The sequence below is a fragment of the Podarcis gaigeae genome, assembly GCF_964106915.1.
Source record: "Podarcis gaigeae genome assembly, chromosome: 2".
NCBI lineage: Eukaryota > Metazoa > Chordata > Lepidosauria > Squamata > Lacertidae > Podarcis > Podarcis gaigeae.
Genome location: NC_139679.1, coordinates 93,001,263 through 93,024,223, shown reverse-complemented (window position 1 = coordinate 93,024,223; position 22,961 = coordinate 93,001,263). Strand labels below are relative to the sequence as shown.

Here is a 22,961-nt window from a genome sequence, read left to right as displayed (position 1 = left end):
TTTTCAAAGCACGTTTCAGCTCCTCCTGTGGCATCCTATTGCACAGTCAGAGAAATGCTGATTGAGAGTCTTGGTGAGGTTGCTGTACAGTCAGATGAGCTAATTTGAGATGGGTAGCTTGCCAAACTGAAGTCTTCTGCACACCAGAAATTACATCCAAGATGGCATTCTTTTTGGATGCTGGACAAGGCAACTAATTACTCTGCTTGCTTGAATGCCAAGCCTATCATAGAAGAATACAACTTGGTGTGTACCTGCCATTCTTCTTGGCAACCTCAGGGGGGAAACTGAACTGGAGCAATCAGTTCTGGTATTCATTCCATGATAAAACCTTAAGGTGCGTTAGATGGAGAGAGTGCATGTGGTTGACCCACAACTCTGAATAGTGAAGAATCAGTTAGCCTCACTCATAACCCTTGCAGCTGGCAAAGGGTGCAATAAATGGACAACATCATCAAGGGCTCCTTTTGTTTCTGTTTGCGGGTGAGCTGGGTTTAATCTGACCCGGATCTCAGCCTTGGAACTGCTCTTTTGACTCATTTTCCCACTGCCACCGAGCATATACAAAGTGTCTTTCTCTCCCTGCTGAGTAATGCCATGACTAGTCCCCTTCATGTTGGAATTGCAGGTTCAACAAGCTTAAACTCCAGGTACTGCCACTTTTATTTGTTTCTAAAGCATCACAGTGAATGGGAAGGAGGATGTTGTCTCCATTTCAAAGAGAAACACAGCTGGGCATGGGAAGTCTTTGAGAATGGCTGAGGTATATTTCCCACCCTCCCTGGAATCCCTTTACGGACAGTTTTTTCTGAATTAACTTTCCCAGCAGTAAGTGTTTGTTGGAACGCATTTGCTGTGCCACAAGATGAGCTAAAGTGTGCCTTGGAAAAAGTAAGGTACCACCTTGAGCGTTCCGCCAGCTGCACCAGAGACAGCCCCTGTGTAGCATCATTCTTCTCTTATGCTAATAGATAAGAAGTATGCTTGTTCCTGGACTGGAGGCTCCAGCAGGCGCAAAATTCTGTGGCTAGATTTTTGATGGGGACAGACTAGTGCTAGCACATAACACTGGGGCTCAAAACTTTGCACTGGCTGCCGCTTGTATGCTACTGGGGCAGGCTCAAGGTTCTTGTATGTATTTATTTGCAAGGCCCTTAACAATTGGGGTCCAGGATACTCAATGACTGCCCAGTCCCTTATATTCCCAGCCTGATCCCTGAAATCTTCAGGTGAATGACTGTTAGTGGTCTCGTGTGGCTTAGATGCATGGCTCGTATCCCACCAGGAGCTGCACATTTAGTATTGTGAGCTCAATTTTATGGAACTGACTTCCAGTTAAGTTGCAGCTTCCTCCGTGCAGAACTTCTGTGGCCTGCTGAAGACTCTTTAAATATCCCAGCAAGCATTTTAATTGAAGTGTGGGTTTATAGTTTCAACTGCCATTTGCTTTTTGTATTGTATCCTTGTAAATCACGAAGGGGTGACTGCAGTTAAGTGGTACATAGATTGTTTAAATAGATAAAAGAAATACATCATGCAAAGGATGACGGCATGCAAGATTTTTTGACTGCTGCCTGTATTAAAGGTGCAGGGGACTCTGAGGCATCACCACTGTCCAAAAAGCATAGTCCTCCTTCAGAGCCTTATCTGCTCTGACAAAAGCCCAGATGGCTCATTTGGTTAGAATATTGTGCTGATAACACCAAGGTAGCAGGTTCGATCCTCATATGGGACAGCTGCGTATTCCTGCATTGCAGGGACTTGGACTAGATGATCCTCAGGGTCCCTTCCAACTCTACAATTCTATTCCAAAAGGTTTCTATTTCTATTCCAAAAGGCGGGTAGGGTGCCAGATGATGATAATAAATGGATTACTCCACAGTGGTAAGGGATGCGGGTGGCGCTGTGGGTTAAACCACAGAGCCTAGGATTTGCCAATCAGAAGGTCGGTGGTTCGAATCCCTGCAATGGGGTGAGCTCCTGTTGCTCGGTCCCTGCTCCTGCCAACCTAGCAGTTCAAAAGCACGTCCAAGTGCAAGTAGATAAATAGGGAGCACTCCAGCAGGAAGGTAAATGGCATTTCCGTGCGCTGTTCTGGTTCGCCAGAAGCGGCTTAGTCATGCTGGCCACATGACCAGCTGTATGCCGGCTCCCTCAGCCGATAAAGCGAGATGAGTGCCACAACCCCAGAGTCGGTCACGACTGGACCTAATGGTCAGGGGTCCCTTTACCTTTTACCACAGTGGTAAGAAAGATGTCTGCTCGTTTTTCTTGGACCAAGTTGAAAAAAGGCTTGTGTGTGAGCATAAGATTAAAGAGTTCATCCAGCCACCCCACCAATGTACTACAAGGGATCACAAGATAAATGCTGGTTTTAGGGGGCAGAAAGCTCCAGTTTCTACGAAGGTTGACATGCAGCACCTGAGTACTTGGCAAAATGCTTGGGAGCATATCTCTGAATGATTGGGTTGATCGTGGAAGCTGCTGGTAGCAAGAGTACTATTTCCTTTATACTGGATGACAGTTCTGTTATTATTCCAGGCATGGCTTCTCTGTTCTGAAAGCTAATCTTCAGGTATTGACAAGCTTGCAAGTTCTAAATAAGGAATTGTCTCTGTGACTACAAAATGTGCATTATCTTGACTCCTGTTTTCTGCTTAGTCGGTGGTGTCTGTGGCTGAGACTCACAGGTACTGACAATTAGTGCTGGAGCACATGCTAAAAATACTTGGTGTGGCAAGGCGTTATGTACGCTGAACTTCTCGTCATAGAAGAACTTGTTAACTACAGAAAAAGTTGAACTGAGGGGAAAAGATTCAATGTGTGGGGAGCAAAACCAATGTTAGTTCTAGTAGTGAGGCTACGCAAAGCAGCTCACCAATTTTTAAAAAGTAATCTTTGTTTTATAACTTAAATGTTTGTTTAAATGACTTAAATTATAGGACTTTGGAGCACCTAAGGCAGGTCTGCACCCTTGCTTCATCATGTATATGATAGTCTACTGGGGCTCAGTAGCCAAGCTTTGGTTTTTGCTTCTTCATTTTTAAAAGATGCCACACAAAAATTCCCACCACAAAAAGATGTCACACAAAAATCCCTCTTGGAACTGGTTAGGCTCTCTAAGGAGCTAATGAGTTGGGTGCTCCATATAAAACACACAAAAGAGGTGTTGGGATATCTCTACTTCTCAGTTTTTGAAAAGTGTTTTCATTTCCTTGTGTGTGAATCTGTGGGCTGTATTTTTACTACACCTTGTTTAAAAGATAGCTGTGCCGTCGGGGCCCAACAACAGTTTCATGTGCTTCAAGGTCCTGTACCACGAGTTGTCTATCTCTGGCCTAAACCAAGCAACCTGCTGCATGGAAGAGATGAAAACCTCTTGTCAGAGCCTGACCATCCCACCGGTCCTTGGCTAGTCCAGCCTAGAATGGGGTCCCCTCAGGTTGCAGATACCCTATCTGAAGATGGGTACTTATGTTTTCAGTGAAAGAGGTTGTATTAAGATTTTTGTTTGTATGAGGTTAGGACCCAAAGACAGAGGAGTGCACAGCTTGTATGCCTTGGGACTGAGTTTGGCCTAGCGGGAGAAGAGTGAGTATCCTGGTTGGGAGCAGTGGGATGACGCCCTTTGTATATCTCTGAGGGGCAGGCAGCTTAAAATGATTTGAGATTCTAGGACTTTTCGTTTGCTTCGCTTTCTGGTAGCTTTAGATTTGGACATGTCTGGTTCACTGAGTGAATCAAGGGATGAAGGGAAGTAAAATCTATCAGTTTGTGAACATTTGTGCTGAGTTCTAAAATGTGTCCTTTCCTTCCGATTTGCTAAAAGGTGCTGGGGAGGAAAGGCAATCTAGCTGGTTGGATCCTGTCCATGGAATCTCTCTGGTGCTGGCATACATTTGACTGAGTAAAATTATTGCCAGGGATATTGGCACAAACTTTCAGCTGGTATATCCCTATAAATCTTCCATTTGGCAGTCAGCTGGCTCATGAAGACACACCTGTTTAAACAAGCATTCTCCTGATCTTAACCTTGTGATCTAATTGCTGTTTTATCTGCTTTCTTATGTTGTTTTAATAGACTTGTTTTATTAGACCTCTTAATTATGGCTGTTTTAAATGTTTTGATGAAATTTCACTGTGTGTGGATATGTTTTTGTAATTGGTTTTACACTTGTAAGCCTGCAGTTTATTGCAATTAAGCTGTATTAAGAATTTGTGCTGCTGCATGCTGGGACTGCTAGGCTTCAAGCACCCTGAGGATGTGTTGCAGTTGCATTGAGGGCAGATTAACGTGTCTGCAGCTGCTTCTCAGGACCCCAAGTTATTTACCTAAGCGTGCTTGCATGCATGACTTCAGTGAGCCTACAAGCCAACATGTTGTGCAAGGTACTTTTGCAGGCAGTGTTTCTTTCTGGGGAGGGGGGGACACAGGGGTATGCATACCCCTAAACATTTTGTGAATCTAAGTTTGGTCTCATTGAGGGGCAATATTTCAATATGAGTAGGAAAATGAGAGTACCCCTAAACATTTTTTTCTTAAGAAAAAAGCACTGTTTGAAGGTAATGTACGGCAAGAGAGATGACTCTCATCCCTGCCAACAAATAGCTCATGAAAGACAGAGGACCTTATGAATTGAAGATCATGGGTTATTGTGTAAAAATAGGATTGCTATTGCATCAGTGCAGGTTTAACGTTATAAAATTGGTGTTTAAGTGGAATGTTTTTATATGCTGGATTAGAATTGCTAGCGCACAATAACTTGAGCTGAAAAGCCAGCCATTTATAGCAGATAAAGCAGTGTTGCGTTTTTTAAATCCCAGATTGCACTGTGTAAGCTGAATCTGCTCATATTGGATTGCAAAAAAGGGCTCTGTTTGGGCCTCCTAAATTGCAATAGCAGTTCTCTTCTGTTCACTGCAGGGCAGATCCCTGTTATTTGGAACTGAGAGGGACGCACACAAAATTACAGAAGTGTTCTCTTTTTCCTGAAAGCCATCTGTGCGATATGACTGCTTCCTTTGACTGGGTGAAGTATCAGTCAAGGCACAGACAAGTGTATCTTATGAAAGTTAGAGGTCTGTCTCCCTTAATGTGGAATATATTGCAAGGGAAGGCACCTAACATTTGGGTTCCTGTATTAGCATTTGCACACATTCAGATCATATTCCTCAATGTACACTAATCTATCCTGTCTAGTGCTATGTGGACTTCAGCCCAAAGTCTTTAAAAACTCTTTCACTGCTAAGCTAGGCCTCTCCCAGTAAGTTGTACTGTGAAACTTGGGTCTGAGCCGTCATAAGGGATCCTGCAATTGTGGCTGGCCTTGGTAGCCAACTATGGCTAGTAACTAATGCGGCTGTGGTTTATCTTTTCATGCTTCCCAGAGGCAAAATAAACATGTTCCTCTTCTGGCTACTTGAAAACCTGTTACTCTTTGCAAAGAGCTGAGCTGTATTGCAAAATGCCGTTACACAATATCCTTGCGTGATCAGTGAAAGGTGCTCTATCAACATTAGAAATCTCATTTCAGATCGGGAGAACTCAGCCCTGTATCCGATACTGGCTGGCTCAAAGGAGACTGGTCTGCACAAAACTGGGTTGAAGAAGGGCTTGCTTCTCCACTAGCAAGTGCCATGCTCTACCTCTCACAACTGTGGCTTGGGAAACCTTCTTTGTGTCAGATGGCTGAGCAAGTTTGCTATTAATGAAGTCTGAAAGCTGGGATTCTGGAAACAAATTCCTTCCTTTAGTATAATGCCAAACATGCTATCTGCCGTAATTCTGTCCACAGTTGCTCCTAGTTAGTTAGGGCCCTCCAAATGTTACTCATCCTCTGCACAGGGCTTCCTAGCCTGGTAGACAACTCCCATCATCTCTGCCCGTTGGCCATACTGAAGAGAAGTGATGGAAGCTATCCGTCACTTTCCAGGACTCAAGAAGTAGTATGAAAAATAGGTAACTGAGCTGAATTCCCATTATGGTATTGATCCATAATTTGGTGGTGGTTTTGTCAATCCTCCCTTAGCCCATCCCTCAGTTGTGCTGAATTTCATCCTTTCACCTGCTAGCTTGCCCCACTTAATTTGTTCTGGTTAGTTAGGAAGAAGTCAAGAAAAATTGCTGTGTGACAGATTGTGTAGTCGCTTCACACTTGAAGGGGCAGCTACTGCTTTTTAAATCGGCTTAAACTGTTGGGGGAAAAGCTTCATATGTACTGCATAGAGCGCTGAATGGAGTCATGCCTCATCTACACGCTAGAGATTGTGCCTTCATTATCAGTGCCACCCACAAACAGACTTCGAAGCATTTTAGCGCTAAGTCCTCCCTCCTGTAGCTAAGGTTTTTTCTCATTTAAGGGCCGTCCCCTGAGAAAATGAGTCTGTGGGGAGGTATTACGTAGAACTTCTAGTCAACTTCTCAGGGCTTCACTTGGTTCAGGAGAGTTAACACTTGTGTATCAATAAGTGTAAAAAAAAAAAGAGAGGCTGTAAGTCTCTTTTAAAATGTGGTTGTTTTTTGTGGAGTGTTATTGGGTTGTTTTTATTTTGATTATATACATTGTGGTTTTATATTTTGATTTTGTTCTGTAAACCGCCCTGAGACTTCTGGATGTAGGGTGGTATATAGATTCAATCAATAAAATAATAATAATAATAATAATAATAATAATAATAATAATAATATATAATTCCATCCTTATATCCCTTAAATACAATGCCCTGTCTTCAACAGGTGAAAGAAATAAAATAAAGAGTGAATCAGGTGGTCCATTTCAGAGCTGCGACAGAGAATGCCTTTCTCCTTATTCCCATTGAGAAGACCTCAGAAAACTCAGGGTCACCCAATGAAATTAGCTGTAGGTTTAGGACTGGTAATTTATTCACACAGGACCCTATTAACTTAGGGTGCTCGCTCCCAGAAGATGGTAGCTTACTAGCTCAGATAGCTTTGAGGTAGGAAAAGACCAGTTAATAACTATCAGCCATGCTAGTTGTATGTAATGTTGACATTCAGATGCAGTGTATCCCTTAGTACCAGATGCTTGGAGGGTGAGGAAGCAGAGATGGCCGCCATGGAGGCATGCTGGTCTTGAGGATCTGGCAAGACAAACCTGCTGTTAATTCTTTTAAAAATTATCACTTCCCCTGACCCAGTCAGAATGGTAATAATTGCATCTGGACAGAAGACAAGCAATTAATAGGTTTATATATTTTATGTTTTAAGTATCAAATTCTGTAGCACTGGTTGGGAGCCTGGTGCCCTGCAGATCAGACCCAACCATCATGGCTAGTGATCAGGAATGATGGGAATTGTAATCCAACGACATATGCAGGGCACTGGGTTCTCCACCCCTGTCCCACAGAGACAAAAGCCCTGGTTAGGCATTCATTTAAAGCCACGTGGTGTGAAAGTGAGGAAAGGGCAAGGAAATGCATACCAGCCCTTTCCCAATGCATTATGTTGAGTCATGAGACTCCTTTTTGTCTAGAATATGTTGCTGAATGGCTGGAACTAGAAGATTGCTGTTTATCTTTTAAAACCAAATATACATATTGGTTCATATTAGCATTTTGAATTGTAAATGCAGTAACTGTGAAAGCTAATTCTAAGCGTGATTTGTAGTGCTTTCAGGGAAGATATCTCTCTCAAAGGCTTTTAATAGTAACTGTATGTATCTGCAAGCAAAAAAACAAAACAACAACCTACCTCTAACTGATCATGTTGAGGACCAAGTTGTCGGTATGTGTTCATTTCAAGGGTATTGTGGAAGATGGAAGATATATTAAGAAATGGTGTGGATTGACAAACTCTAACTGTAGATTAAGGACTGTTACGTGCCTTAACGTTTAAAATTCATTGATGTTGTAATGTGGCTCAAACAAGAATGTGATGTGGTACACAGAATTTCCAAAAAGCTGCAGCCCCTTGCACTGTATATATGTGCAGACAAATGCATGAATCTTTGCTATAAGCTGTGAAGCAACCTTAGTGAACAAGGTTAAAAGCTGTCTCCCTTTGAAGATGCCTTTTATAGAACCATACATATGACTTAATATAAAGATTAGCAAGAACCTCATTTTATCTTTTCCTGAGTGAAGGGATTATGTGAGTCTGCATTCAGAACTGTCAAGCAGAATGGAAACTTTTTTAAAAAACCTATATCTAGGTATGGTGAATAGTAGAATTACTTCACCATTTTAAGTCATGGCATGGAAGGCATCTGGTGCAATACTTCATTATTATTATTATTATTTTACTTTATTATTAAAAAATTGTAAGAAATTCTCTTAAGTAGATTACAAAAAAACAAAACAAAAAAGCCTTGTGGAATTTACTCTGTCCTGTATCACAACTTTCTCATTATGGGATTTTATATGCACGGTGCATTTCATCCAATTATGGGCAAAGAGTGTGTACATTGCAGGCTTATAAACTGTCCATCGTTTTAATGCAACTCTGGAATTCAGCCAAGAATTTGACAATTCAAATCTAGGTGGAAGATTTGACAGGCAGGGCTTAGTGGAATCAGACACTTGGCTACTTTTCTTGGGCTCTGTGCCTTTAGAGTTGGCTTCAAGAGCTCATTTGGAATTTGTCTTCTGTGACCTAAAATAACTTGTTAGATCCTTTGGTTATTGTTAATACAGTAAAGATTAAATGGACTATAATTCATTGAAGTTGTCCCATTGGTGCAAGGACTTCCACCTCTGCTGTGGAACTTCCTTTCCCTGTCACCCCCACATTTCCCCACAAATCTGTTCTGTGGTTTCCTCCTCAGGAAAGTCCTTGCTCTGGATCCGGCCCAGTCATCTTCTAAATCTGGCCCGCGGATGGACCAGGAATCAGCGTGTTTTTAAATGAGTAGAATGTGTGCTTTTATTGAAAATGCATCTCTGGCTTATTTGTGGGGCATAGGAATTCGTTCATTTTTTCCCTTCAAAATATAGTCTGCCCCCCCCCCCCACAAGGTCTGAGGGACAGTGGAGTGGCCCCCTGCTGAAAAGGTTTGCTGACCCCTGCTCTAAATGGATGCTTTCGCTGAATACAACCCATTGGAAATGGACATCAGGAGCTTAGCAAACATAATCGGAAATAAACCCACTTTTGAGTTAACTCCCCCCCCCCCCCCCGGTTAAATTTATTTAGGGTCAAGTGCAAGTTGCTGAAACGTTGGAGAATGTCATTTTAACTGAATCGTGTTTTGTGTTACATTCTGCCTCAGGGCGAAGTGGAAAGCTAGCATTATGTGGGCCGAAACTAGAGCTTCGTAATTATTTTTTTATCCTAATGGGAATTGTTCCCCTCTCTAAAACTAGATCTCTTGGCCCGCCCATGGCACTCTTCATATAAAGCATGCGCTTGTTCAGGTGATTGCTGCACATCTGTTTCATACAGCCATCCCGATACTTTCTTGCGGAGACGGGATATTTGCACAAGCAGCTGTAAGAGACAAGAGGCTAGTTTTGCTTGCATTAAGATCACCTCCAGCCTCTGCGAAGAGAGGACAGCTGCTGCTGCTGCTGCTGTGGGGAAGAGCAGCAGGCAGACTTCCTGCAGGGATCCAAAACAGCAAGGAACTGTTCCCAGTTTTTTATTCCAGGAACCTGAAGTCTGAAGAAGGGCCACAGCTGCATCCGAAATGAGGTGCTTTGGGGGGAAGGTAGAAGGCATTAGAAGAGGGGTGGGTGGGGTAACACATACTGAAAAATAAAGTAGGTTGGACTAAGAACATAGGTTGATATATGGAAAGTGTTCTTTTTTAACTGTACAGTGGGTAGTATAAAACGTAAGTCTGAGTAGACCCTCTGAAATAATGAACTTAACTTACCCACAGTATGACTTAGTGTTACACCACTCAGTAGTAATTTTGGCATAAATCACTTTGCATATCAAAAATGTACGTAATGGTGGATTGGATTCAGATTTAATCTGCTGAGAGAGAGAGCTGACATGTTAAAAGGCTAGTATTTGGCTACAAATTGAAAAGATCAGAGTGTACTCATTATTGCTTTGTGTGTGAGAGGTTTGTGTGTGTGTGTGTGTGTGTAGATAGATAGATTAGATAAAATATATGAACATGGAGATGAATTGCACCAACTGCCTTGTTCCTGTTTATATTTTATTTTTGGTGTGTCCTTATCTACCTTCCTCTTTAATATTATTAAACACTTTTGGCAGTCATGCTTCCTCACCAACTTGTGGCTTTTAAAAGACTACACTGTCATTTTCTTAGCCACCAGGTATAATTTTGAATAAGCATTTTGCTTTTAATGAAACGGAAGAGATTGAAAGTTGCATCAGTCTTGTTCCCCCAAAGTATAAAAAGATGTTGAGTCTGACAGTGATGTGTGTGTCAGTCAGGCTGCAGGTTGGATGCATGCATAAAATAAAAAGCCCTTCCCAAAGAAAAATTATATGTGAGGTAGAGAGAGTCAAATTGAAAAATCTCGGTTGGTACCCTTCTTGTGGATACCTAGTGTCCTGTGTTCTTGGTTCCTGCTGAAAACCTTTGTGTTTAAGATAAGCCTACCCAGATGTTTAGAATGTTGAGGTAATTTTAATCTGTTTTAGCATTTAAACTTTTGTATGTTTTAAAATAGTGGTGTGGTTTTTTCTTGATTTTACTGTTTTATCTTTTGTAAACTTCTTTAAGGTTTTTTTGTGTGTTTTTTTACAATCAAGTGGTGTATACATTTTATGGGGTGGGGGAAGTTCTGACAATGTTTTTCATTGTGTGAGCATCTACCTGCAGTCCAAAGTAATCCAGCCCCAGACCACTGCTTCACCACCTCAATGAATAAGATCACATCCACACCATACATGTGAAATCACATTACTTCCTTGACCCTATTTTTTGGGGGGGAACTGTAGTTTACCCCTCACGGTGCTATACCCCCCACACCCTGTGTAGTGCAGGGGTTCTTAAACTGCAGTCCATGGACCACTCGTGGTCAGCAAGTGGTCTGCAGCAGGTGGTCTATGGAAGGTCTGTAAAAACACAATTAAAGACCATCCAGCACAACTGCTACAAAAGGCAAGAAAAATCGTTTAATGGTTGGCCAAGACACTTGGCAGGTGGTCTGGGGGGGGGGAATCTTGGGGACCACTGATGTAGAACATATGCTAAAGAAGCATAATTCTGGTCACGTAACTGAAGATTTAGTAGGTTAATGACCAATTATAATTTGCAGCCCTATTGGCTAGAATCAAGCAAGTATCTGCTGGGGATGGCTGAAGTTAGAATACTGTATAAGACAAGGAATGATGGCAATGGCTCTAGGGCAACTGCCTAATGTTTGTATTGTTAAGGAATGCCCTGATAACAGTGGCTCAGAAACTGATTATGGTGATAGGGAGGAATATTTATGTCAAGTGCTTAATTACTACAGTTTGTGTGTTGTGAAGCATTTCCCTGACTGAGTACTTCTGTGAGCTCTTTCATCAATCCTTCATTCTTGTAGTGATGCTTTTATGATTCATTCTGAGCTCTATTCTGACCCTGTCTAAAATTGCCACCATGGTTTGTAGTAGGCTTGATGTATGGGAACCCTTCCCTACCTTCCTCTTATACTTGAAGAAGGGCATGATAGCCCAACCCTAAAGATGGGGTCATAATTGCCACATGCATATGACCCTTGATGTTGTCCCCTGTTAAAATACTATTTAGTAGCAGAGCTTGAGGGAAAAGTAACCTGGTGAGTTACGCCAGTCTGAGTCGGCCTTGTGACTTGAATATATAGATACAGATACAGTGGTAGCTCGGTTTTCGAACATATCCATTGATGAACATTTCGGTTTTCAAACACCATAAACCTGGAAGTGAATGCTTCAGTTGTTGAACACGCCTTGGAAGTTGAACATGCCACGCAGCTTCTTCTGAGTGCAAGATGCTGAGGCCTAGCTGTCGGCTATTGAGTTTTCGGTTTTCGAAAGTTTCAGAACTTGAACAGTCTTCCGGAATGGTTTACGTTCGAAAACCAAGGTACCACTGTATAGCTATGGAGTGGCATAATGATATCTGCTAGATTTTGGATCCAGCTCCATGCTACTGACATTGTTCTCCAGTCTAAACTAGTATTGAGTTCTGTACTACTGACAGCATTCCTGTTTTTCTGACTAAGGATCTGAATTCTGTGGGGGCTATAACTAGCTTTGTTGCAGCCCTTGAAAACCGATTATAAACTGCCTTGAATATGCATACAAGTTATTTCTACTCTATTCCAAAGTAGTTATCTTTGTTTTCTAAAGGAATCTCATTGTTATTTAAAAATCGGGAATATACGATAGGTTCCTTGCCTGATAGAAGAAGGATACTACCTAATGATCTACAATTAGAGATCATTTTCAAATCCTAAGAGGGCAATCCTAACAGAGCCAGTGTGGTTACTATATTGGCCCAAATATAAGCCACACCTTTAAAATTCAGGGGAATTTCAGGGGGAAAGAAAAGAAAAGAAAAAAACTGAATATAAGCCACTCCCTTAAAATTCTGCAGTTCCGTTTTACTGTATGTCTGTTTCAGCAATGATATCGTAAAAGCCAATTTTTGTAAAAAGGTAAAGGACTCGTGACAGTTAAGTCCAGTCACAGATGACTCTGGGGTTGCGGCGCTCATCTCACTTTAAAGGCCAAGGGAGCCGGCGTTTGTCCGCAGACAGTTTTTCCGGGTCATGTGGCCAGCATGACTAAGCCGCTTCTGGAAACCAGAGCAGCGCACAGAAACGCTGATTACTTTCCTGCTGGAGTGGTACCTATTTATCTACTTGCACTTTTTTTGGCGTGCTTTTGAACTGCTAGGTTGGCAGGATCTGGGACTGAGCAACAGGAGATCGCCCCATCGCGGGGATTCGATCCGCCGACCTTCTGATTGGCAAGCCCAAGAGACTCAGTGGTTTAGACCACAGTGCCACCTGCGAATTTAAGCTGCACTTTAACTTTACACAATCGGAATTTGGAAAAAAAAGTGAGGCTTATATTCAGGCCAAGACGGTACTATTAGAATTTGTAAAATTATGTCCTTAGCCAGTCAAAGTAGTCAGCACTGATGGTTTACAGCAGTCCTCCCTAAGCTGGTGTTCTCCAGATTTTGGAATAGAATTCCCATAATCCCCAACCATTGGCCTTTGTTGGCTGGGGCTGTTCAGAGTTGTAGACTCCCCTCCCCTTCTCAGCGTGGCTTCTGAGAGAGCACAGGTTAGATTCAAATTGCTTGTAAACTCTTTCAAGTTCGTTACACTAAAAAGGCCCTCAGGAGAAACCCAAACTAGCCCCAATGAGCTTAAACAGCTTGAAATCTCTCTCTTTCAGGTGTGTTTGTGTGAGCTGCAAGTGCTGTCCTTGGCTGATCTCGCAGTTGGCTTTAATATGCTTGATCTGTACCTTTCACTGTAAACAAGTTAATGTTCAATGAAATGGGAACAGTTCTCCCCCTTATGATGTCAGGGCTGTGTTTTGCAATAAGTGCCACATTTCTTGCTACTGAAGCCATTTCTCCACCAAAAGAGAAATAATCTCAGTGCTTGCATGTCTACTTGAGCTGTGTCATTAGGGGTGGGTGTTGGGAACTGGTGGTGGAGCACTTGGTCACACTTAAGAGCTACAACATGCTGGCTTGTTCCTGAAATTTTTAATTAGTCACAGGTCTCTCAGGGTCAGCGGGTGAAAAATGAATAAGCAAAGCCAAGTGACTGTTAATGAAACACAGCACACAGAGCGGTTTAGTTCAGAAACAATTGTCATTCTTTCGCTTCAGTTTTTATACTCCCAAGTGTCTGTATACTTGATGATTTCCTCTATAGGAGTAAGGTATAAACCTTTTTTTAAAGAACAAAAGTAAAAAACCCCAGTTGGTATTTGCAGATCAGAGGCTGTGTTTACATTGCAATAAAAATATTGGATACTACTATATTAACTTCCAAACAACTCTAATGCTGTGTTTAATAATTTATCTATCTCCATTGGTTTTTTGTTTGTCCTTGTGTGCACTTCTTGCTGAGAGAGGAATCGGGGCAAACTTTTACAAGTGTTCCCCATATCATGGGGGCTCCTTCCTAGTTGCACAATCCCATGCTATGCAGTTGTGTGTATGAATAGTGCAACCACATGAATGGAGAAGACTGAATGGGTTATTTCCAGACAAGTACCCTTTTGTGAGGCTACTGATTGGCTGAGAAAGCTCTGCATGACTGGACCTGCCAATGTGGGCATAGTGTTCATACATTGACCCCTGCACTATGACCCTTATGCTTGTTATACAGTTACGCTTAGCAGTCTCACAATTCATAAATAATATACTTCACAACCAGTGATCTGACGCTCAAAAACCCATGCAATATGAGAAGAATGCTGGGTTGAGTGGACATCAGCTGATGATAAGCTGATGATTCCCTTGCATTAGTATTTATCGTAGGAGAAGATGATGCCCAGCAACATTTCTAGAAGAATATGGTAAAGCTCATATTGAGCGCACAACCCTAGAGTCTGTCAAGACTGGCCCATACGGGCAGGGGTACCTTTACCTTTTACCATATTGAGCTATTATATCGAGTCAAACCATTGGTTTATCTGAGCTAGTTACCTGCAGAGGCCTTTCCCATCACTGCTACCTGATTATTTTAACTGGAGATGGCAGGGATTGAATCAGGGACATTCTATTCCATCACTTAAGCTATGCCTCTTCCCTAACTCACAAAGGAGAGGACAAAAAGCCACAAATGTCATTCGACTCAGCTCCTTCTGGATAATCCCTAGCAACAGTAGGTTTTAGGTACCTGAACTGCAGGCTATAATTCAAACCTGGGCATTGCATATATTATGAATAAGTTTAAAAGTCTAGTTTTGATCACGAGTTACTGAGTTTGTTGCAAGCGGTATAGTGATGGTTTAATCTGTAGAGGTGGCACTCAGCTAAATTTTATGCAGAGTAGATAAACTATAATGGACCTAACTTAGTCACATTCATTAATTTCAGCCAGTAAGGCTTAGATATTTTATACTTGTATTCCGGGGAATGCAATAATAATAATAATAATAATAATAATAATAATAATAATATAATATATAGTTACAATAAATATGTGGCAAAACTTCAATTGACTTTAATTGCCTGCCCTTAGAGTATAATTGAGCAAATGTCTAATAAATAATGAAAAGTTTGTTTTCTCTCCCATAGGGCCAACAAGCCAGAGATGTCCGACAAAATGTCAAGTTTCCTGCATATTGGAGACATATGTTCTTTGTACGCAGAGGGATCAACAAATGGATTTATCAGCACGTTGGGGTAAGTGAGCCGTTTTTCAGGTGCTGCAGGGTGTGTTTAATGAGCTGGCAGTGGAGGAAAAATAGGCATGGTTGTCTAGAAGCCAACGCTGTCATCGCCATGTGTTTAACAGCGCTGGGTGTCTCTTTCCTTCCCTGCAGCTATAAATCCTGGGATAAGAAGTTTCCCAGGTGAGTGAATCTGCTTCAGCAGAATCTAAACATTTCACTTAAGATAGATTTTTTAAAAAACAACTGCAGCAGCTTCTTCATCTTCATTTTGTTGCTCAGGGCAGTCTCGGCAGAATATTGAAGCCCGGAGCTCTTTGGTTTACTATCTAGATGAGGAACTGGCAGCGGAATCCAAAGAGAGAATAACAACATGTCATTGCCTTCTGCTTCTTAGGGGGCACTCTTTATTACCAAGAAAATTGAGGAAACAGTGAGATGAGGGACCAGAATGGAGCTTATTGGCATGATAGCAAATTGAACGACAGTAGGGAACCCGAAACTATTCTCTAGCCTAATGTGGAAGGTTGTATGAAGAGTTAGTGTGCCGAGCACGATGATGAGACCCTTGACAGGGCGAATACTAATGATTTGGAACCTCTTCTATTTTACAACCTCCTGGCTGAATTACTGCAAGGTGTTTATATGTGGGACTGCCCTTAATCAGTTTCAGAGCTTCAATTTGTACAGAATTTGGCTGCTAGGATACTGGCAGGTTTCCCAAATTGATCTGTGTTACATCAGTTCTAAAGGAACTCCCTTGCCCCCCCCCCCCACTTGCTACTAAGTCTAATTCATGGTGCTGATATATAAAATGAAAGTAAAATATTCTCAGAAATTTATGAGATAACATAAACTAATATGTGTAAAATTATGCTCCTCAAAGACCAGAACTGTGCCCCTCTGAGTTGTGTGCCCTACTGGGCGGCTTAGTTGGCCTAATGATAACATTGGCCCTGCTTGGATGCCAGATGTCTGAAGGAGTGCCATACCAACTTGCCCGTGTGCTAACAGGTTAAGGGGAACTATCTCACACATGTTCAAAAAGGAGGGCCTTCTCTGTGGTGGCATCCTACCTGTGGAATGCCCTCTTGAGGGAATTAAACCTGGCACCAACAGTGTATTCTTTTCAGCAGCAGGTGAAAACCTTTTAATTTGCCCATGCATTCTAGAACAATGCCTATAGCTGTTGAATGGTTTTATTCCCCTTTTTCTTGTTGTGTTTTTGTAATTTTAAATCTCCTTGTTTGCTGCCCTGGATTCCCAATTTTTGATGAAAGGTGGATCACAATTAAACAAATAAGAATAAAGCTCTGTTTTGAAGACATCAGTGTTTAAATTAGCATATCCTGCTAATTCTATCTGGGCAGAAGCACTCAAAGAGGACATGGAGAGATAGTCTCAAGGGCCACTTAGAGAGGTCCAGAGGGCCACTTTGGCCTGCAGGCCTGAAGTTCCCCTTCCCTGCACTAAATGTTGAGTCCTCTGAGTAAGTAAAGGCAGGAAAGTTGATGAAAAAGGTTGTGCATTGTTAAATATGATTCTCTCCCCACACCTACCAACCTTTATAATTAATTCATATTTGGAAGAAGTGTTTTGGTGTATTTTCTTTTCTTTTTTTCCTGTGTAATGACATAAGTTTAAGCTTTCTGGCCTGGGCTTCTTTCCTGCTCCTCGGCAGAATTAATTTTTTGTGTTTTGAGGATCCCAGTGTGAAGTTCTAGAAGCAGATGTCCAATACAGTCAGAGTATATACCTGGCTTTTGACCAAGTGAAGAGGTCTGGCGCCTGACATCTCCACCATCTGGGAAGCATAGGACCTGGACTGTTTTAACACACTAATACCCCCCCCCCCCCACCACTGGTAGAATTCTATCAGTTATATTTTATCTGCACAATCAGAATGAATTTCTGGAACCAAAATGCCTTTTCTGTGCAGCCTGAGAAGGAGCAGTCACCATTAAGAAAAAGAGGTCTGAATAGGCCAATAGATATGTGGACTCTCCCTGGGTAAGCTTATTGTTTTTCTTTAAATTCTCAAAGTTCTATACCTAGCTCAAGGTTTCATCTGAACTAGTCGGATGTTTAACTGAGAATCAATCACAGTCTGACAATCATTCAAAAAAATAAGACTTTATAGACACCCCCCAAAGTGGCAACTAGACGTTCTGTTTTGGTGACTTCAACCTTGGTTTAAGGAGCCATTTAGTGCTTGGCTTATAGATCCGAGTTTCTAACACTGCTCCCAGAGCTAGACACCACCTCAGGTGACAAAATAACTTGCTCAGCCTTGGATACGATATTTGTTGTTCTGCCTTGGGCAGCAAACAGTCAAGCTGGCCATTAACCACCAGAACACCCTTTCGGAGCAACTGTGCAAGGGTTTGCATGTTAAGAGCTCAAGAACAATGGGAACTGAATATAGCTAAACACAGTAATGATATTTTGTTCAAGTAAATATTTCTCTGAAGCTGAATCCTGCTTAATATTCCTGTGAGATGATGACTTGAAGCTTATTCACAGCCTGGCTTCTGTTTTTCTAAATACAGTGCTCCAATGCCTTTGGTTCCTAGTTTGTAATATACCTAATTGCCTTTTGAACACTAAGCAAGCTGTGTAATCTTTGTTTTGATCATCTGTTTGCCTGGAATAATGCTCCCTTGCTTGTGATCTATTTTTGGAACAAGGTGAATCTTTCAGCTACTAGAATTAGCTGTCTGGATGCTTTTTGCAAGACTTTTTTTTGAACTTCATAAAATTAGGGTGGTTTCTTGCTTTGATACTCAGTTCCTCCTACCCTTTCCTGAGCAAGTCTTTCCCCATCCTTTGATACTTATGGGGAGGTGGGAGGGCAGATGCAACAGAGAATTTCAGCAGATTCACCTTTTCACGTCATTGCGCTGTAGCAGTGAATAGCTGTCTAGCTGATATTCCCTCTTGCTTTAAAGTTACAGAAGCAATGTTCCCTGTTGCATTGGGTGTTTTTATCCCCTGCTGTGGATGAAGGACGAGTATGTCCTTATTCATAGTCTCAGAGCATATGTTAGTCCTGTTAAAGCAATGCTAAGGCTGAGAGCTGGATTCTTTCCTTCCTTTTTGAACTTTAGTTTGGGGGGGGGGAGTTGTGAGGGAGCCATATAACATTTATTTCCCTCATATGAAAGCCCTGGGGTGGAAGGTTGTTTTCATTTGTCAAGGGGGCAAGTCATAACTGCAAGTCCTAAGTGGAATTTCTATGATGTGTGACTGACTGGACCACAGAATCCATTAAGAAGATGTTTTTAAAAATAACTGACAGTATCAACATATCTTCAGGGCATTACAGTGGTACCTCAGGTGACAGATGCTTCAGGTTACAGACCCTTCAGGTTACAGACTCCGCTAACCCAGAAATAATACCTCAGGTTAAGAACTTTGCTTCAAGATGAGAACAGAAATCGCATGGTGGCGGCACGGTAGCAGCGGGAGGCCCCGCTATCTAAAGTGGTACCTCAGGTTAAGAACAGTTTTAGGTTAAAAACGTACCTCCAGAACGAAGTTCTTAACCCGAGGTACCACTGTACCTAGTTTACACATAGTGGTGAGCTGACCAGGTGCAGAGAGAGCCAACATGTTTGGCTCCTCCCAGTCCGTTAACTCAGTGTAGCTCAGCAGCAAAGGCAAAGTTTGGCTTAACATGTCATCAAATTGTGGTTAAGTGCCCCCTTCCTTCACCACAATCATTAGCAAAGAACAAACCATGGGTATAAGTCATGATTAAGGAGGAGAAAGCTCAAGCGTGGCATGCTGTGTTGAGCTACAAGGAAGAGCAAAGTGGCTGGGATCTCCTCCCTAAAAACCAGCACGTTTACTCATTTTTGCTAGGTCATGGTTTGGCTTGCTGCTGCAAACATGGCCACTGAAACTAACGTTCCTATGAACTACACAGATTGTTACTGAATGCCTCCCTGGTGGAGTTATTTTCACTTTAAGTGGCTTACAGTGTGCTCCTAAGTGTGCATACTTGGGATTGTTCACAGGATATATAAACAATTGCATATATAACTATATATATAAAACCACTGCATATATTGTAATTTTTTTGCCATTAACTCTTCTCACGAACAAAGGGAGTTTTTATTGGAATCTTATCTCTATTATGGTCTTCCTTGCTGCACATTGCTACAGAAGAAAAATTATTGAGACTGGAAGAGCATGCTGGGAAAATAAAAATTTAGAAGGGGAAGAAGGCCAAGATGGCAGCTCATCTTCTGCCTTCCTAAATCTGCAGCTGAACTCTATTACTTTGAGACCCTGAAAGTTGCCATTAGAATGTCTTCATGAAGTATCCCTGCCTTGGCTAGTGCAACACTTGGATAGACAATAGACTTTCTTTACAGTACTTGGTCCACAAATCCACCACTTGAAGGTACCTTCTGAATGTTAGAGGTTTATCAATAGATGATGAGAATGCATTTGAGCACCGTGCTGTACAGTAATAGTGGTTTCTTCTCCTTTCCTGTTTCTCTGCATCAAAGTATGTCTGAAATACTCCCTCTCTGGGGACTTTCTGTCTTCCATGTTAGTCAGGCAGGGACTTAGAGCAGAACCTTCTTTCTGGTGGAAAGCATTTCCAAAGAGGTCTTAAAAATAAATAAACGTCTTCTGCTGTAGTCCTTTAAAACATCAGGCTAAGGCAATTTTATTCAGGCTGGCATATGGAATATGAGACTTTATGGATGCTCTGCTCATTTTTACAAAGTTGATACACTATTTTATAACCACGGAACGCCTTCTCCAGAGAGAGTGGCCGTCAAATATTCCTTGTGCTTTAATAGTCTAATGAAAACATACCTCTTCTACCTGGCTGACTGCTACAAATGTAACTCTTTGTTTTATACTTTGCAATGCCTCTTTAAACTGCAGTAAATTAACAGATACGCTGTTATTTATTGATCACCAAAGTCCATTTTATTACTGCAAAGATAATAATTAGAGGGAAAGAAATTCTGCAGGTGACGATCAGCTCATCAGCTTCTGGGGTCAAAGTAAAACAGGGTCAACCATTCCTTTTGCTAAGTTAGTTTGGTAATGTGAGCCGTTGTTAGAGTCTGTGTTAAAAGCTACCATGTTGGTCTACAACTGGGGAGACCTGCACTCAGATTCCACTCAGCTGCAGAACTCACTATATTTTCCATCCTAAATTTACCTCGCAAGGTTGTTGTGTAGAAGAAATGCAGGGGGAGAAATGAAAATGGAGGGAGAAGAACTCTTGAGCTCCTTGGAGGAAAGATGAGATACAAATGAAGGAAAAAGAGGCATAATAGCTCTAGTGCAAGATGATTGCTGGCTGCGTAAGCAGCCACTGGGCAAAACTGTATATGCTTCTAGCCAAGGAGAGTGGCTGAAATGATGGCATTTCAGATTGGGAGCTGGTTGAACTATATGTTGAACTTTGACTATATGTGTGAGAAGAGTTACATCAGAGTCTCTAAAGATTGAGGGAAGCTTTTAGCCACTTGAATGTCACTTGGTTGACTGTAAACATCTCTCATGCAAGCAAGACTTGGATAGGAATATAGTGGAAGGAATTCAGCGTCACGCTGAGGTAATTGTTCCATTTGGGCTAGCATTGCAGCTTGCCGGATGGAATTATCTCCCCTCTCCTCTTCCCTTGCACTGTTCGGGGCGGGGTTGGGGGGTTGGAAGAAGCCAAATTCAAGGGGCAAGACCCCCCTTGCACAGGCCCATGGAGGGCTTCCATGGACAGGACTCAAACTTTTTTTGTTTGTGGCAGTAACTTCCACTTGTTAAAAATGTAAGGCTACACTGCTTCTCAGGCAGACCTCACAAAGCTGTTTATGATAACAATAAGCAGTGGTGGGAGTGGGTTTTAAATAACAGTGCTTTTTTGTGGCACTACTCACAAGTATGGAGTACCCCCGCCTCTTATTTTGCTGTCTATAGCGGCCATTTTGTGCTGGCACCCATGGCATTTTTATCAATGTATGAATAGTGGCACCTTCCTTTTTACCAAAATGAAAAGCAGTGAAAAGTGTTATACTGAAATGGAGAAGACAGCTGTTGAGAAGTAGCTGCCATTGCCTCTTTTACTTTCCCCTCTGGGCAAGGTGGTCCCGCAGAAGCCCCTGTGGTAACTCTTGGAGGTGGGAGTGGCAACTCCCTGTAGAAGACAGGGAGCTGTCTTCTACAGCCAAGTTCAGATTTATTTCTTGTATATTTTTTGGATACTTTACAATGGGTTCATAACATTTAAATTAATTGAATTAAAATAGCTCCATTAGCATGTTAGGTGAAGTATTCATTGAACTAAATTCCAAAGTGAGGTGGTTTAAAAAAAAATCAAAAATACCTTTGGACATTTTTTCCTTTTTCCATGGAATTCAGAATGGTGTGCATGGTTCACCTCCATATTTTATTCTCTCAACAGCCCTGTGGGGTAAGTTAGGTTGAGAGGTAGTGACTGGCCAAAATTCTTCAGTCATTTTGTTTTGTGACTCAGGTGAGGATTCAAATATATGTTTCCACATTCTAGTCAGTTTTTCTCAACCTCTGCACCACACTAGCTTACAAGCATGTGAAGAAAACACAAAGCACTTTTAAACTGTCTGTTGAAACTGTTTAGAAATCAGTCATTGCCTTCTTTAGTTTTCATTTAGAGACCAGTAATTTCCATATAATAGAACTTTTAAAATGGTGTCTGTCCTAAACGACATCCATATTCTGTCATCCGAAGTAATCCAGATAAATGCTTACTTGTGTATCAGATTCACATCTCTGTGCAAGCAAGGACATTTGTATTCTGAAAGGTGTAATATTTAAGTCAGTCACAAATACCTTTATTTCATGTTTTGTGATAGTTTCCGTGTGCGAGAATCAGAGTAGTTCCACCACAGGTTTTAGCAATTACTTAGCCTGGATTTCTCGGCAAACTGAGTCTGTGTATGCAGCTATAAAACATTACAACAGGTCTTGCTCTACATTTACAGTTTGCATTGGGCCTGTTTCAATAAAACTGTTGCATTTACTACAACTTCTCTGCGTCTTCCTGGGTCCAGGAAGTACACGGCAAATATCTGGATCTTTCTCCCCCCCCCCCCCACACCATGCCGTAAATCTGTTGGATGGTAGCCTACCTGTCACTGAGCAGGAGACACAGGAAGTGGTACTGAACAAAATTTAATTTTGTTCAGGGTCATAATGAGCACAGTAATTATTTGGGTACATCATCAGCCTCACAGAATCTTGAAATGAATTCATAAAGTTATTCATAAAGTGTGCTGGACTAGCTCAGTGTCTTAAAACCAGTACCGTGTACCTTGAAGATGATACATGTTACCGTGAACTTATGAACAATGCCTCTGATGTAAAAAATGACCTGGAGTTTTGATACTGAAGAAAGGTGACTTTTGAACAGTGACTCTGGGTTTTAGTTCAACATTTTTTTAAGGAAGATGGTAAAAGGGACAGTCAATTCTGTGTAGCTCAAAATCTTCTGAAATGTAAACTTTCCTTTAAACTTCATTGGCCATTTTTTTCATGTCACTGGTTCTCTGCCTTCAGTTTTTGGATAAAACTATGCTCCAGTAGCAGATGGTGTGGTGCAGCAGCAGCCAGCCTTGCTGCTGATGCTTACCTTACCCAAAGGTAGAGAGGGTACGGGGCGGCAGCAAGGTCAGGTGCTTAATTG

At 41.7% G+C, this 22,961-nt stretch overlaps 1 protein-coding gene across 8 annotated transcripts in view; it reads left to right on the top strand.

Moving 5' to 3' along the window:
- Positions 1-22,961, top strand: part of ITPR1 (inositol 1,4,5-trisphosphate receptor type 1) — a 198,376-nt gene that overhangs the window by 6,981 nt on the left and 168,434 nt on the right. For all 8 annotated transcript variants that reach the window (XM_083722101.1, XM_083722096.1, XM_083722098.1 and 5 more), the window contains exon 2: positions 15,177-15,284. In XM_083722101.1, coding sequence (XP_083578227.1) covers positions 15,193-15,284 — 92 coding nt within the window. In that variant the 5' untranslated portion in view covers positions 15,177-15,192. The remainder of the gene's footprint in view (positions 1-15,176; positions 15,285-22,961) is intronic.